This window comes from Myotis daubentonii, chromosome 18 (assembly GCF_963259705.1).
Source record: "Myotis daubentonii chromosome 18, mMyoDau2.1, whole genome shotgun sequence".
Taxonomy (NCBI): Eukaryota; Metazoa; Chordata; class Mammalia; order Chiroptera; family Vespertilionidae; genus Myotis; species Myotis daubentonii.
Genome location: NC_081857.1, coordinates 33554908 through 33571381, shown reverse-complemented (window position 1 = coordinate 33571381; position 16474 = coordinate 33554908). Strand labels below are relative to the sequence as shown.

Sequence of the window (16474 nt, the reverse complement as noted above, 5' to 3'; positions counted from 1 at the left end):
TTATGTTAAGCACAGCTCTCTGGGCCTGCCTTATGAAGCAATGCCAATGGTCAGTGTCAAGCGCTCATTCCCGCAGGATGAATTCAGGCATGGGGGGTGTAGGGTACGGGGATGTGGCTCCATGTATGTTCAGGTGTGGAGTATCTGCCTTGGTTCTTAAGCCTCCTTGGTCACATTCCTTCCCAGGATTCACTGGCGTGTTGTGTGAGGAGAACATCAACAACTGTGACCCCGACCCTTGCCACCACGGCCAGTGTCAGGACGGGATTGATTCCTACACCTGCATCTGCAACCCCGGGTACATGGGCGCCATCTGCAGCGACCAGATAGACGAGTGTTACAGCAGCCCCTGCCTGAACGAGGGCCGCTGCATCGACCTGGTGAACGGCTACCAGTGCAACTGCCAGCCCGGCACATCGGGTAAGCCCACTCCCTCCCTGTTTCCTTTGGAGCTGCTAACGTAAAAAAACATGCAAACCTGTGAAGCATTTTTGTGAGTGTATTTGAGTCACACTGTCAACAATTGCCAGGATGCAGAATCTCAACGGATTGGGACAATGCTTGGAGAGTGACCGTTTTTCACCTTGATTTATACATTACAATCAAAGGAGGAGACGTAATTGGGTTACATGAAATCTATTGGTGATAGATTAGGAGGCGGGAGAAAGCAAAGTGGGGGGGCAAGCTCTGGGATTGGATAAAAAGTAAAATGATAGACACGCACTTCTTTTACTGAGGTGGGTGCAGGATAGTTAACAGTCAACAATTAACTCCATAACAATGAGGGGATTTGTAGTCTCCTTAGAGTGGTGCCTGTGCTTTAAGGGGTCTGGAAAAAGGAAAATTACTTTGACTTTCCAACAATATGTAATGCAAAAAGGCAGTAGGCTCAGTTAAGGTAAAGATTTACCCTTGTCAGGGAAGCTACCGGCCTAGGATGTGACTACCCACCATAACTGCTTTTAGTTAAAGTTTTAATTTCTGACCCTCCTTTGTGACTACTTTAGGCCTTTGAGTTTGCAAGACCGCCATGCAGGCCTTCCCTGAGCTTGTCGGGTTAGCATGTGGCCCCTTTTTCATCCAGAGTGTTCACTGCTTCTCAAACACGATTTACACAGATGTCTCAGACTTCCTGGGCAGACGCTTACATATCTAAAACACAGTCCTTTTTCCTGAGAAGCTCGGCCAAAGCCACAGTCAGAAACATCTCTGAGGGAGCTGGCTCCAGCCAGGGAAGAAATGAGAGACAATCGTTTCTCAAAGCTGGTGATTTTAGGCATGTGTTTCCCTAAAAGAGGCATACCACTTCAAAAACCTGCAGTTATTCTTTAAAATGGAAAACCTTGCTTTTGTGGCTTGATTTTATTGTCCTCTTTTTCTATAACCTCCACTGCAGGCTAATAAAGTTGTGCCCCCCGCGAATCCCCTTTTTCCATCCCCACCCCCTCCTGTCTTTCCAATCCTTTTCTCTATTTCAGAGTCCAGTATCTTTACTGTGACACCATTCTTCCGCCACTGGTCGCTGGTGGGCTTTGGGCAGTTGTGGGGATTAGGAGAGGGAGGAGCGACTTTGCAGCTCCCTGTCATTGAAAATTAGGATGCGGGGCCACCATTCCTCAACCCCGCTCCTCGCTTCCTGACTACAGTTCATGCCTGCTGGCTGGGAGGGCAGGCTGCTCCTTGCTGGGGGTGTTGAATTACTTGCTCAGGCAGCAGCATTTCACAGGTTTCACTGGATTCTGTTTTACTTAATTGGAGGAGTCATTATGGTCACAACTGCGGTTAATGGACAGAGAAGCACTGTGTCTCAGATCAAAGGAAAGTGTACCAGTGGAAGATTAACCAGTGGGTGCCTTCGTCAGAGCGGACCTGCCAGTCCAGCGCACTGATTTATTGAGAACTCCCTCTCCCTTTAAGGACAATGGCCTAGGTGGGGGCAAAGGTGGGGGAGCTGCCCTCATTTTACTTTGTGATTTCCAAACGCATTCCTTCAAACTTGTCAAGGGCCCTGGGCTTCTTCCAGGACCCGCACATGCCAAGTTTGAAAACAAAGTCCTTTTTGAGTTGCTCGAGCATATGAAAAACATCCCCTGCCCCACAGTGGCAAATGCCTCCCCTCCCCACGTTTAGATCACTCCCCAGCAGGGCTGAATGGGTCTTTGTGAAACCCTCCAAAAGCAATTTGCTTCCGGGCTGGTCCCCAGACATGAGACATTGCAGTAGGAAAAGAAATTTGAGAGACTTACCAGCAACTGAATGGATGCCTGTAGGATGGCGGAGCTGCTCTGGGTCCCATTGTAACAAGCTCACTGGAAACCCCTGGAAACTGGGAGCGTGGTGGGGTAGCAGCACTTTGTTTTCTCTGTGATGGTTATCACTGTGGCAGGATGTATCAGGTGTGTTCCCTGGGGGGACAGCAAAGGCAAGGTGTGAGGAGCTGTCAGTGAGAAAGGCAGGAAGTAGCTGTGAGGGGTGTGCAGGCAGCAGAGAGAGGGAAGGCCCAGAATCTCTCAGAAAGCTGCCAGACCTGTTCCTGTGGCATCAGGAGCCTTAAAGCAGAGAGACCCAGGCCACATAAAGGCATCTTGTAATGGGCGGAGAAAGGCCTGCATGGAGGGCCCCGGGGGAAATGGATCCATTCTAATAGTTAGGAATAGACTCTGGAGTTCTAGAGTAAGAATCCACGACCCATTCAGAATGCGGTCCTAGGTGGCGGGCTGGGGTCTGGATGAGTGTGTAGACAGAGGGAAACTTTACAACTTGCTGCTTGTAATGTGCCTTCTCGCTCACTGGGCACTGAAAGTGGGGTGCACTACCTGGAATTGCTTCTTTCACCTGTGCTCTTATGATGGGACACTGTTCTAAGTAAGTTATTTTTGGTTTGAAGTCACAGAATCCAATTTGACTAGCTTAAAGAATTGGTAACAGACAAGCAACCAATAATAAAACAGCAGAAAGAATTTAGTGAGAGCACAAAAAGCATCTTGTGGATTTCAGGTGAGTTTGGAGCAATAGGCTTTGCAGAGATTCGCAGGAAGCAGGGCCATTTGCAGACCAGAGCTCGCACCGTCATACTCCTACCTTCCAATGACAAAGTCTCACTGGCCAGTGGGCGGCTGTCTCTTCCTGCTCAAGTAAATTTTTGATGTGATTATTGTTAATAAATATTAATGCAAAGTGAGTCAAAATTATGGCATTTTGTCATGGAAGTTTCATTTCTTAATTTATAATCCTTATTATCAGGTTTTATTTTTTAGACTTTTTAAACTATTGAAGTATTCTATGATACCCAAAAAAGCATCACTAAATTCATGTTAATTATATCGTAAAATATGAGTATTTTTACCGAATAATGCTAACAATAATGACTGGTATATTTCTGCTGTTTAGTTACCCATATCTTCAGTTAAAGCTTTTCTAACACAGCCAGACTCCACAGTTTGTTCTGGGAATCGACCAGGAGGAAGTTTGCAGACTCTTTAAAGTTTATCCTGAGTTGTAACCAGAATAGTGACTGTCAGTTTAAAGCTTATAGTGGTTCCAAAATTCTAATTTTCATGTGAAAACTTATATTTTATCTTTGGAACACAAGACTATCAGTTTTTGCTTTTTTTGAAATGACAGGTTTACTCTTTACAGTTAACATGAACTAAATAGTTCGGTGCGAATAGCCCTGGTTTGTCTTGTCAGTTGTTCTTTTGATGAAAATGGGATTCCATGAAAAAAAACAACAACTTCCATTCAAAGCTGAAATAATCAAACAGCTGCTTTTCCTGGAGGCACCTCTGCACGTTGGCATGTCACCGAGCGGCCTAGTGTGTACTTCCCAGGTCATCACACAGAACAGTGGACATATAAACAGTCAAGGGTCAAGATGTAATAAAAGGATAAAGTTAATCATCTTACTTCACCAACGTCATTCTTAAGGGAGCCTGTCTTTTTCTCTGGTTTTTGCTGCGAGTGCACGGATGTGATGGATACGGTGCCCACCGCTGCCGTGTGGCACCGCTGCTCTGATTCCCGCCGAGGCGCCCGTAGTCCTGCCTCCACGGCTTCTGCCCGTTTGTGCCAATGCCAACACAGTGAAAAAGGCACAGGGGCTCAGTGCGATGAATGAGATCGCCTTGCCCCCATGATCCCTCCGGCAGCATTGCTGCTTTCCCCAGGGCTGGCTGGATACTCCAGCTTTCTCAACCAGTTAACTGCCATGCGTCCAAAACGGAAACCATTTACCCGTCTGTAGACGCTTATGGCGTACAAAGGGTTAACACGTAGGGCCCCAAGCAGACACCCTTGATATTTTGGTGGAAGTATTGCATGGTTTCTCTTTGCTCTTATCCTTGCAGGTGTTAATTGTGAAATCAATTTTGATGACTGTGCAAGTAACCCGTGTGTCCATGGCGTCTGTATGGATGGAGTTAATCGTTATAGTTGTGTCTGCTCACCGGGATTCACAGGTAACGCCCCTTGGTGTTGGGGGGGCCCTAATTTTAGCCCCATTGCTTTGGGAAAAGGGCATCTAAAGGAACATTACTTTTCAAATGTTTTCTATTTGTTTGTCTCTGGGAAGTTTCGACTTTTGTTTCTGTGCTTCTCTGGCCCTGTTTTCTACTTACAGGCCTTCCCTGAACTGTAACATGAAACTTTTCATTAGTTAGGGGTTTTAGACCATGTGTTTATAGCCACCTGAAAAGAACTTTCAGTTATACCCAGAATTTATCACTCACTGTGCTTGAGTTATATTTTTCTGTAATGCCATAGCCAACGTAAAATTCTTTGAAAACATTAAAAGCTTTTTTCTGAGTACTACTTCTAATGGGAGCTTGTTGGATGAAGCCAGATCCAACCTCCTATAGCTAGCACAATTGAGATTTGAGATTTTTTTCCCCCCCAAGAAGAATGAAGTAAATGCCTAAAATAAAGTTGGCTAGAATCCTTCCTAAATTATAAGCAGCTAGAGCATTTAACACATGTACACATGTGTGCACACAAGTTTTCCCTTTTTTCTCGTTTGTTAATCACATTACCTTTATCATTTACCCTCCTGAACAAAAGTGCTAGAGGCTACTGAGGAATCCCGAGGCCCCTCACACACCCGAGGGCATGTGCTCTGCCAATCCTATTCTTTCTAGACAGTGCCATACACAAGCAGATGTGAGCTGTGGCCATTCAGTAAGTACCATGTGGTCATTTGCAACCAATGTGAGAGACTTCCCTCGGAGCTTTCCACTATGATGTCAGAGGCAATCGGAGCCAAGCACTTGGGGGGACTCGCATTCCTCTGCATCCCACATTCCTCTGCATCCCACAGTGCTTTTCTCCTGCTGTGCCTGTGTGGATGCTGGGAGGAATGGTGGTGGCCCCAGGGTCACTGGAGCCCGTGTTCAGTGGGCAATCGCTCCGAAGACAGGTGTGATGGAAGCTCTCATAGTTAGTGCCCAGCACTGATGGTGGGAGCCAGATGTGCTTGCTTCTCTCTCCCGAAACTTGTTACCCCAAGACTAAGTGGCAGCCAACAGACACACAAAAATTCCTGCCAGTTGGGATATGAGGTGCATTTTTGTTAAATGAGTAATAAGAAGAGAATGGTTACCATTTATTAAAGACTTACTTTGAGCCAGGCATTAAACTAAGTGCCTAACCTCATGTAATTGCCACTGCTGCTATCATCCCTACAGTATTGATGAGAGACCCAGAGCTTGCAGCTGGGACTTCACCCCAGGGGTCCCACTCCAGAGCCCGCTGTTGCCTAAGTGGGTGCCCGTTGTGGGTTTGTTTTTTTAGGTATATAAGCCTTAGACTAGATTTCTTCTTTTTCTTTTTCTGGGAATGTCAGTGAATCATAGTCTCCCTTTTTAACATTCAGCAAACCAGGAAGGTCAAGGAGGGAGGACATAGGCTAAAAATATTCTAAAATAAACTTAAGGTGTAGCATGAGACCACATAAGCAAGAAATGGAATGTTTTGATTCCTGGGTGGTACCCTGTTCTTGGAACTGTTTTCTAGTTTGTTTGGGGGTTTTTTTGGGGGGGGTGAAGAAGTAGGGGGGCTTGAATCAGCTGCTGAAAATAGAATAAACTGTGGTTCATACCCAGAGCTGTGAATGTGAGTTGCTTTATTCTTTCCTTTGTTTTATTTTAATGCTACTTTTTAAACAGATTTAAGAGTGTTTTTTTAAATTAAGTTTATTGGGGTGACATTGGTTAATAAATCTATATAGGTTTCAAGTGTACATTTCTGTAACACATCACCTGTGTATTACATGGTGTGTTTACCACCCACAGTCACAGCTCCTTCTGTCATCATATATTTGACCCCTTTACCTCCCTCCATGCCCTTTTCCCTCTGGTAATCACCATACTGTTGGTGTCTATGAGTTTCTGTTTGTTTGTCTGTCTTGTTTATTTGTTGCTTCCAGTTTTATATCCCACATAAGTGTCTATCAATGTTTGAAGGATAAAGAAGATGTGAGATATATATATATATATATTGGAATGTTACTCATCTGTGAGAAAGAAGGAAATGCTACTTGTGTGTAAAAATATGGACAGACCTTTAAGGCCTTCTGCTAAGTGAGATAAGTCAGACAGAGAAAGACAAGTACTAGATTATATCACTTATGTGCAGATTATGGAAAAGAGTAGAATGGTGGTTACCAGGGGCTGGGAGAGGGGTTGGGGGAATTGGAAAGATGCTGTTTAAGGATGTGAACTTGCAGCTAGTAGATGATGACTTCTGGAGGTCTAATGCATAGTGAAGTGATGATAGCCAACAACACTGTATTATAAACATAAAGTCGGTAGGAGAATCAATCATAATTATTCTTACCACAAAAAGGAAATATGTATGTGACATGATAGAGGTGTTAGCTAACAATATGGTATACTCATATTGCAATATGTAAATGTAGCAAACCTTAAACGTACACAATGTTCCATGTCAATTATATCTCAATAAAAAAATTAACAAAACAAAAAAGTAGCTGGGGAAGTTTTATCATGCCCATTTAACAAGTGAGGCAGCTGAGAGATAGAGCTCAAGTCCATTTTATCAGCGAGGGAATCACACAGCCCGGACAGTGAGTCCCTGGGGGAGGGACCTTTCCAATCACCTTTGTGGCCAGTGTCTAAAACAATGTCTGGCGCCGAGGAAACACTCAGTAAATGTTGCTGAGTAAATGACTATAACTCAAATATGGGACCTCTGACATCCAACCCCAGACCCCTGAGTCCGAGCTGTCCCATGATTTCATTCATTAAACACAGGGTGAGAAGCCTCGGTTCACTTCTCATCCAGTAGTTACTGGGCCCGGAAGGTCCGTAGGTTTGTGCTGGGCATTTCTGAGGCTGATAGAAACTCCTGAAGGGTAGGGTCTGGCTGTCAGGCCAGGTAGCAGACTGCGCAAGGATGCTCCCAACTCTCAGCTAAAGGTGGCTTGAAAATCGATTCTGGAAAGAGTTTTAAAAGCAAATGAAGAAAGCTTGGGAGGAGTGGCCTCTGAGAAGATGCTTCCAAAAAAGGACAGAAAATGAAGGCTTTTCCTCTCTCTCTCCCTGCATGGCAGGCTGGGGATAGCTCACATCGCAGTTCCATTGGCACACGAGGTTGAGGCGAAGGAAGTCGTATTTTAAAATAAGTTATTAATACAACACTTAAGAGGAAAGCAGCCACCACCACCAGATTATGGGTCTTTACCACAGGAACCACCAATCATGGTTTAGAGAGCAATGAAGGGTGAAAAAATGTTAATACCCATCCTTTAAAGGGGTGTGTATCTGTTTCATTTGGAATTTCCTGTTCTAAATGCAGGGTTACTCTTTCTCAAAGAAAAATGCATGGTGGTGTGCATGTTTTTCTGAGTCAGAACATTGTATTCTTTGAAATTTGTCCGTTTCTTCATAAGTTTACGTGTTGCCACTCATTTACAGAACGATGGGTTATTTTAAAGTTTTATAACATTTTGGAATACTTAGTTGAATCTCAATTATTCAGAATGTAACAAAGCAAAACTCATATTACTAGAAAACTACTCAGCTTAAAACAGTAAATGTTAAGGTTCCAGCAGGCTTCTTTTCAAAATGCAATCTCAGGTGTATTTTAGAGGACGAACCTACTCGTTTCAGTTTCATATATTCTGAGCATTTACATGATGATGCACTTATAATTGTCTACATCAGAGTTCCTCAGAAGGTAGTGTTTGAACCACCTGCATAATTTAAAATGTGCTTTGCTCGACCCTACCCATCACAGTCCACGGGGATGGGGCCTAAGTCTCCTTTTAAAATGGTACTTTAAGCAACTCTTTTTGCACATGTAAGTTTGAGAGCCACTGGTGTGGATGGAAAGACCCAAAATTGTTTTCTCAGCTATCAGAGGACAGTAAAATTATATTTAGAATATTCTTCTTCCTGAGACAGATAATGGATTAATACAACTCTACAAGTGAAAGCAAACTGGCTTTCCTTTTCTAACCACATTAATCATTACACTACTATTTCATTCACTAAGCATCCCAGTTCATTGAGATTTACCGTCTGTAGAACTGTAAGAGGTTGACTAACCAGAAAAATGAATTTTCGATAAGCCAGCTGGGAACAGTAGTAAGATGAGCTTCTTTGAAAGTACTCAGAGCAACGTCAAGAACTTTGGCAACTTTGATGTTCTCTTTCTAAACCCTTGTGAAGTTGCCCCTTTTCCAAGATGGCGTGAAGAAGAAATGTATGTCAAAACATGACACCAGCATTTTGATAACTTTGCTTCATATCAGAAGACAATGCTGCTTGCTCCTCCCTCTCATGGCACTACGTGCTTTGGGTGTCTCATTCCTTAAATAAGTTCCGTTGGGTGCCTGTGCAGATGAAGGTGTCAGCACAGTATGTCTCAGTTCTGTGTCTATTCTCTAAATGTTTTGGATTTGACAAGAACTGCCCCCCCTCTCTACAGGGCAGAGATGTAACATTGACATTGATGAGTGTGCCTCCAATCCCTGTCGCAAGGGTGCAACGTGCATCAACGATGTGAATGGTTTTCGCTGTATATGCCCCGAGGGTCCCCATCACCCCAGCTGCTTCTCGCAGGTGAACGAGTGCCTGAGCAACCCCTGCATCCACGGGAACTGTACCGGGGGCCTCAGCGGGTGAGTAGCTGCCATGGAGTCATCGTTTCTTGTTGACCTGTGTCAACTGACCTGCAGAAGTCAGTCAGGGACCTGAGCTGACTTTGAGATTTTGGTAGTCCGTATCGTAGTCTCCCAAAGTGCCTCCTTGTCCTTCCCTCCTATGACTGAGCAGGAGGAAAATAAGGAGGAATGTCTTCCTCGCGTGGGTAGGCAGCACGTGGGAGGAGTTCAGGGTTGTTTTATGAGTCTTTGGCAAGTGAAAGAATGAAGAGGGTGTTTAGAGGCAAATGGGAAATCAGGTCATTTCCAAGATGAATTTTCTCAGTATTCCTGCTTCAGAGTAGGGCAGCCTTCAAAGCATCCCAACTCATCACATTTTTCCTAAGAAGCTCCAGACATCTGGCCACCATCTCCTGATACGACATTCTAAGTCCTAATGACATTCAAATTGTGAACAATGTCCATGTACTTCAAATACCTGCATTTTGGACCTTTTTCTGCTCAGTACCCTGGGTGCTTTCTGCGGCAGGTTTCTGGTCAGAACAAAACATATCTCAGAAGTCAGGCATTCTAGGAGATCTTCAGAGTGGCTCAGAGTCCCTGATACTAATCTACTTCCTGGGTGTCTGCTTTGCCTCAGAAACGAATGACCCTAAGGTTTGCTTTACTTTAGTTTTGCTTTTGTTTTTTTAAAACTTAAATTCTTTATTGTTTAAAAGTATTACGTAAGTCTCCCTTTCCCCCCACTGACCTCTCCCCGCCACCCCCACCCCCTAGTTTTATATATAAGAAAAAAAACTATGCAGATTTATCCATATTAATGTGTCTTTCAGATTGGTCCAATATGTTGTACCAACCATGCTCTTTACATATGAAAGCTCAGTGTAATTAATTAGTTTCTCTAGCATCTTTATGAACCAGGGAAGCACCAGGAAAGAAGGTCATTTAACTCCAGATGGGCCCTCCTGATCCACACTGTGTTCATGGTGACCCACGTATAGTTCCCCAGAGAGTAGAAATGACATTAGCTTACCTTCATCTCCTCTTTCCCTCATTTCTTCACCATGTCCTATATTCAACTCTGACTCAATTGTACCTTCATTCCCCATAGTAAAGAATTCTGTCTTCTTTCAGATACAAGTGCCTCTGTGATGCAGGCTGGGTCGGCATCAACTGTGAAGTGGACAAAAATGAATGCCTTTCCAATCCATGCCAGAATGGAGGAACCTGTGACAACCTGGTGAATGGATACAGGTGTACTTGCAAGAAGGGCTTTAAAGGTGAAGGCAAAAGTGCATATTTCCATCTCCCTTCCCTGCCCTTTGGTTGTTGCGTATTGCTTGGCTCACTTCTTTCTTTCCTTTTTTCCTCTGTTCATTCACACAGCAAACATAATTTGAGCACGTAATATTTGTAAGGCATTGGGCAGTAAAGACATAAATAGGTAGAGATTCTACTCTCAGCCCAGCAGAGAGGTGAGCAGCCAGGACTTCACCTACACAACTTTGGACAGGTGTTCTTGATGCAGTGTTGATTCTATGATAATTCAAGAGAGAAATTGGTAGTAGGATGAAAATACTGTCTTGCTGTAATTCCTACAGCAGTAATATGGAAAGATTCATGTGTTCAAAACCTTCCAGCAAATTCTTTCACACAGTGAGATACTCTTAGATACAGAGTTCCCCGTGGCCTTCTGGAAAAATACAGAATAAGGGGGGTATTGTGTAAAATAATTTTGGGGTTGTTACTGTTGTATTTCTGCCATCAGTTTTCTCTTGGAAACTCATGAGAGAGAAATCCATGGGTAAATCATTTATATTTGGACTGCTCTATTCACTTGGTCTTTGAGTTCCCCACTCAAAAGCAGTGCCAGGCCCTAGCTGGTTTGGCTCAGTGGATAGAGCGTTAGCCTGCAGACGGAAGGGTCCCGGGTTCAATTCTGGTCAAGGGCACATGCCTGAGTTGCTGGCTCGATCCCCAGTAGGGGGCGTGCAGGAGACAGCCAATCAATGATTCATGTTTCTATCTCCCTCTCCCTTCCTCTCTGAAATCAATAAAAATATATATTTTTTAAAAAGCGGTGCCAGGCTACTGCGAATCAGCAGTATATTTCAGGGACATTTTATTTGATTAGTTGAAAATGTTCTGAAACCGTATTTTAGTTATTAATTTACTGATATATTACATTTGCGAAGAAGCGTATAGATTTAAAAGCACTTTTATGTGTTTATCTCATTGAGACTTACTGATCAAACAAAATCAAAATGTACAGTCCATATTTGTATGACTATTGAAAAGCCACCCCTCTGCACTCCCAGATCATTTTTACAGTGCCCTAATTCCTCTATTTTAAGGCTTTATTGAAGATGCAAAGGTGTGTAATAGCTGGGTACTTTCCTGTCCCCATAAGTGCCTCTTTTCTCTTTTTTAGAGTGGGAGTAGAATTCATATCTTGATCAGGAGGAGGCAGCTTTGTGACCTCAGGAAGTCTTACCACATCGATGGAAGAGGGGGCATAACTCGGAGGCTTTGATTAATGTATTCAAGAATGTCACCCCTCGATAATGCATACCCCCTTGTTAAGCCCTGACCAGATACTTTGCGTACAAAGAGCTTATATTTAGATTAAGCAGCAGATTTTTGCTCTTAATGAACTTCTTGGTTCATTACTGAGAAATTATTTGTACCGTATTTGAGGGTGCATTAGACTTTCAGGATATCAGAACATATCCTAACTAAGCACTGTTTTTTACTTGCTCTATGTCAGAGACTTGTCACTGAAACCAGTGAACAGATGTTCCGGTGGCCTGAAGAAATGAATGCAGTTTCTGAGGTGTTTCATGTTTACCACTGAGAGGATCGCTTAGTAATTCAGATAATAAGAGACTAACAGAAAGGTTCACGGTTTGGGTTTTTCCCCTTTTCTATCCACAGGCCATAACTGTCAGGTGAATATCAACGAATGTGCTTCAAATCCGTGCCTGAACCAAGGAACCTGCCTTGATGACATAAGTGGCTACACCTGCCGCTGCGTGCTGCCCTACACAGGTGAGCCCTGAAAGTGCGGGGACATGGGGATGCTCGTCCCCCCTTGTCACTCCAAACCTCGGAGTCTCAGAGGTAGGATCTGTGGGGCGGCTGCTGGAGGACTCGCCCGTCGCATGTCCTGCCCTCACTCACTCAATCTGGAGCTCTGAGAAATCACTGTGACCTCCCTCGTGCAAGTGCTGGGAGATTCATTGCCTTTTTGGCTCTTTAGGGTTTGAAATTTTTTTCATCGTGTGTGGTTGGAACTGATGCAGAGCTGATGGTTTAGTCCATTATTGTGAATGGAGCAGTGTCTCCATGGTCCATGCTCCTTGTCTTGGTTTCAATAACAAGGCTACCACTTCTTGCTAATTTATTATGTGCCAGATACTTTATACACTTTGGATTATTCCTTCTAGTGCTCACAATAAGCCTACAGGTAGAAGTTCCTGTCACCATTTATACATGAAGAAGCTGAGGCAAGAGAGGTTACTTGCTGAGGGTCACAGAGAGGGGTGGTAGGTCTAGGATTTATCCCCAAGTCTCTAAACCCAGAGCTTGTCCTCTTAACTGCTATTCTTCTCCTCCCGGTCCGCACAGCTGCGTCTCATTCAGAGAGGTAACGCCCCGGATGGCGCTCACACACAGAAGACGTGCTGTGCCTCCGTTGTATGCCAGGTGGTCTTTGTTTCGGGTGCTATTTCAGGAGTGTGCTTGGACATGTCTGCTGTGTTCTCCTGCCTCATTACTGCCATCCTGTGATTGGTTGTATTTGTGTGGCTTGTTTACCTCCTCGTCATCCCATTTTCTTCATGTCTGGGAAACAAAACAAACATGGGGGATGGCGTTGCATGCTCTGCAGTGAGCAGCATGCGGGCGGGATGCCTTGGCCTCGGACTGTGCACAGTAGCTGTGACTAGTGACTCTGAGCGGTGTAGAGCAGCAAGTGGCCTTGAGCATGACCCAGTGACCTGGAAGATTTGATGCTACTTGTTCCCTCTACCCCGCTTTAGAAGACATGTTTATGTAGGGAAACAGCATGTAGCCAGCCTGGTGGGTAAAATCAGAGTTATCAGATCCCCAGCTCTCCCCAGACAAAGACAGTCTCCACCGTGTCATTCATTTCAGAGCGACAGTGCAGACCACACTCACTGGCAGCGAGAAGATCATCTCACTCACAACCATAGACTCAATGTTGACGGCTGTGGGGAGATGTAGGCAGACGTCACTCTATGCAACCACATCATAGACTTGCCTGGGTGTGACTTGTGTGTACAGTTCATGTTGAAATTATTCATTCTGTCTTCTTGCTATGCGGATACTATAAGAATGTTTACTCTGTGCCAGCTGTCGGTTTTGCTTTAGATTAGGATGCCAATAAAAGAATCTCCTATGTGTGAACTTAGAGAAATTAATTATATTAGACTGGAAGCCTGTGCAGGTGAAATCTCAGTGCTGAGTGTGGCTAAGGCTTCTGCCTGGCATTGAGTTTGGCCCGCATGAAGGCCACTAAGCAACATTGCCTTCCCTGTGAGCCACTATTCTGACCAGACACACTAAAAAGCTGCTTGGGGACATTGGTGAAAATTTGTGGTAATGTTCTTCTTTCTGAATACAAAATTTTAGGATAAAATTTTAAATCAAGTTAGTTGCAACTTGACTTTAAAATCAACCTCATCTCCCTTTTAATAAGAGCATCCTTTTTGTGTCTGGAAGCTTGGATTCAGCATACTGAGGCAGAAAACATTGGTGGGCAGATTCTGACGTCGTGCTGTTGCTGTCGATATAAGGAGACATGTTGCTAGGCACTCAGGATCACTTCCCTGTTTCCTCCCTCCGGGGCCTTCTGGTCAACCTCACTGCCTTCTGGAACGGGCCAGTGAGGCTGCGAGGAATAGGAGGCCATACTGTGGTGGCTTCTTCCCTGCTCACAGGAAGTGGGTCTGTGTGGCTAAGCCTCCAAGTAGCCGAACCTTAGCTGTGGAGATGCAGAAGCTGTCACTCCCGACTGAGGCAGGTGTCAAATGCACGCAGCTACTCGTGATAGCAGGACGATGACAGCAGCCCCCGTTGTCACGTGCTCTCTCTGTGTGCCAGGCTCTAACTAATAAGCACTTACTAATCATTTTTTCATTGAATCCTCAAAAGCCTCTATGAGTGCTATCCTGATTTCCATTTTACTGATGTGGAAGGCTCAGAGGAAATGAGTAACTTGCCTGAGGCCACACAGTTAGTAATAAAGTCGGGGCCAAGACTCAGGGGCCGCAGGTCTCTCAGCTTCCAAAGCGCTTCACCACTGCTGTGGACGTGCATTCGGAGAGCCTCCTTCAGTATAGAATCTGGGAAATTTCCAATTCTGTGGCTGGTTTTCTCTCCTGAACGCTGTCATTTGCTTTGCAGGCAAGAACTGTCAGACGGTGCTGGCTCCCTGTTCCCCAAACCCTTGTGAGAATGCTGCTGTGTGCAGAGAGGCGCCCAATTTCGAGAGTTACACCTGCCTGTGTGCCCCTGGCTGGCAAGGTAATAACCCGGGAAGGGAGAAACCAAACATTTTTTCACGTGGGCAGGTCAGCAGAATAAATGGAAGGCCCTGGTCTTTGTCCAGAACACAGGCTCTGGGCAGGAGCTGCTAACGGGAATGACTTAGAAAGCCTTTCCACGTTGTGTGTCTCTGGGGTCCTCTGGTGCCTGGAAGACTCCAGCCTGAGCCTGAAACCATGATGTCCTGCAGGGAATTTTAGCACCTGGCCAGCTGCTTGCCAGGGGCACAGAGGCCTTCAGGGACTTCCCAAAGCGGGGGACCAACCAGAATGCCCTTGAAGTAGCCCACCCCCCAGCTGGCGCTCGGGCCCCACGTAATCTCTGGGGAATCCGCGTCCCCAGACTGGACCACTCACTGCCCCGTGTTTCTAGGTCAGCGGTGTACCATTGACATTGACGAGTGTGTCTCCAAGCCCTGCCTGAACCGTGGTCTCTGCCATAACACCCAGGGCAGCTACATGTGCGAGTGTCCTCCGGGCTTCAGCGGTATGGACTGTGAGGAGGACGTCGATGACTGCCTCGCCAGTGAGTATGCCAGCCGGCTCCTAAGCCCCGGGGCCCAGGAAAGCACTCAGGGGCCACAGAAGAGCTGGCGGGGGCAACTGCCTCTGGGTCTGAGACTGGCCACCCCGACAGTTTATCACGTGTCCTTAATATTAGTGTTTTAAATCTTTTCGAAGCTAGTAGCTTTGGGAGTTAAGGCAGAGGAATCTCTTTGAAGCATTCCCTGAGTTACTAGGTTACTGCTCTTGGTGGGACTCACTACAAGTCGCCCACCTTCATGAGTCTCAGATTAAATTGCTGCTGCTGTTTGGAGCTCTGATTCTCGTGTCTAATGGCTTAGATCCTTGCCAGAATGGAGGCTCCTGTGTCGATGGAGTGAATACGTTCTCCTGCCTGTGCCTTGCGGGCTTCACCGGGGACAAGTGCCAGACAGACATTGACGAGTGTCTGAGCGAACCCTGTAGGAACGGAGGGACCTGCTCCGACTACGTCAACAGCTACACGTGCAAGTGCCCGGCCGGATTCGAAGGAGTCCACTGCGAGAACAACATCGACGAGTGCACCGAGAGGTGGGTGCCCATACACTCCAGAAAGGGGGGGCACAGCACTGGGATTGCTGTTGCCCAGCCCTGATTCCTTGTAGATGTGTAGTTAGCAGGTCAAAGGTCAGGGGCTGACAAGCTTAGTGGTGGGTCATCATTCATTTCTTGCTTAGGGAAACAGAAAGAGCTGTAATTCTGAACAAAAGACAAGTTTTCCTCTTTGTCTTTCATTCCTATTAGTTGACAATTTAAAAATTCTTCTTTCTTTACAGATGTGTCATCACTGTTTAAGTAATTTCTGGGAGGCTGTTTTTTGTGGGTTTTTTTTTTTTTTTTTACTTATTAGCAAATTTGCTATGTTTCTTTTTCATAAAGAAATCTAGAATCAAGAGCTTTCTGTTTAGCACTTTTCTTAGAAATGAAATTGGCTTAGGGATAAAATGAAATGTGATATAGAAGGACTGGGTAAAATTTGGAAACCTTCACTTTCTCTGGGAATTGCTCATACACTCAGCCTTTTAAATACTTAAGCTTCTTGGTTGTGGATAGGAAGCTGGGACTCAAGGCCAAGGGGCAACCAGTCTAGTTTGGAAAAAGGTAAAATTTACTGGGTGGAGGGGTTTGGGAGGCTCAGGAGTATTGGCCTCCGTAGCATCTTAGGTTCCAGGAACCTTGCTTTTTAAATAGCAGGTGAGAGGACCAGATCACCCCGCTGATGGCGCTCTCCCTGTTTGCTCCTTAG

General features: G+C 45.2%; 1 protein-coding gene across 2 annotated transcripts in view; it reads left to right on the top strand.

The window, feature by feature from the left end:
- Positions 1–16474, top strand: part of NOTCH2 (notch receptor 2) — a 131157-nt gene that overhangs the window by 92989 nt on the left and 21694 nt on the right. For both annotated transcript variants that reach the window (XR_009449787.1, XM_059673550.1), the window contains exons 11-18: positions 187–420; positions 4347–4457; positions 8944–9136; positions 10253–10398; positions 12053–12166; positions 14546–14665; positions 15059–15211; positions 15531–15759. Coding sequence is in view for 1 of the 2 variants with exons in the window: in XM_059673550.1 (XP_059529533.1) it covers positions 187–420; positions 4347–4457; positions 8944–9136; positions 10253–10398; positions 12053–12166; positions 14546–14665; positions 15059–15211; positions 15531–15759 (1300 nt within the window). In the remaining variant the exon portion in view is untranslated. The remainder of the gene's footprint in view (positions 1–186; positions 421–4346; positions 4458–8943; positions 9137–10252; positions 10399–12052; positions 12167–14545; positions 14666–15058; positions 15212–15530; positions 15760–16474) is intronic.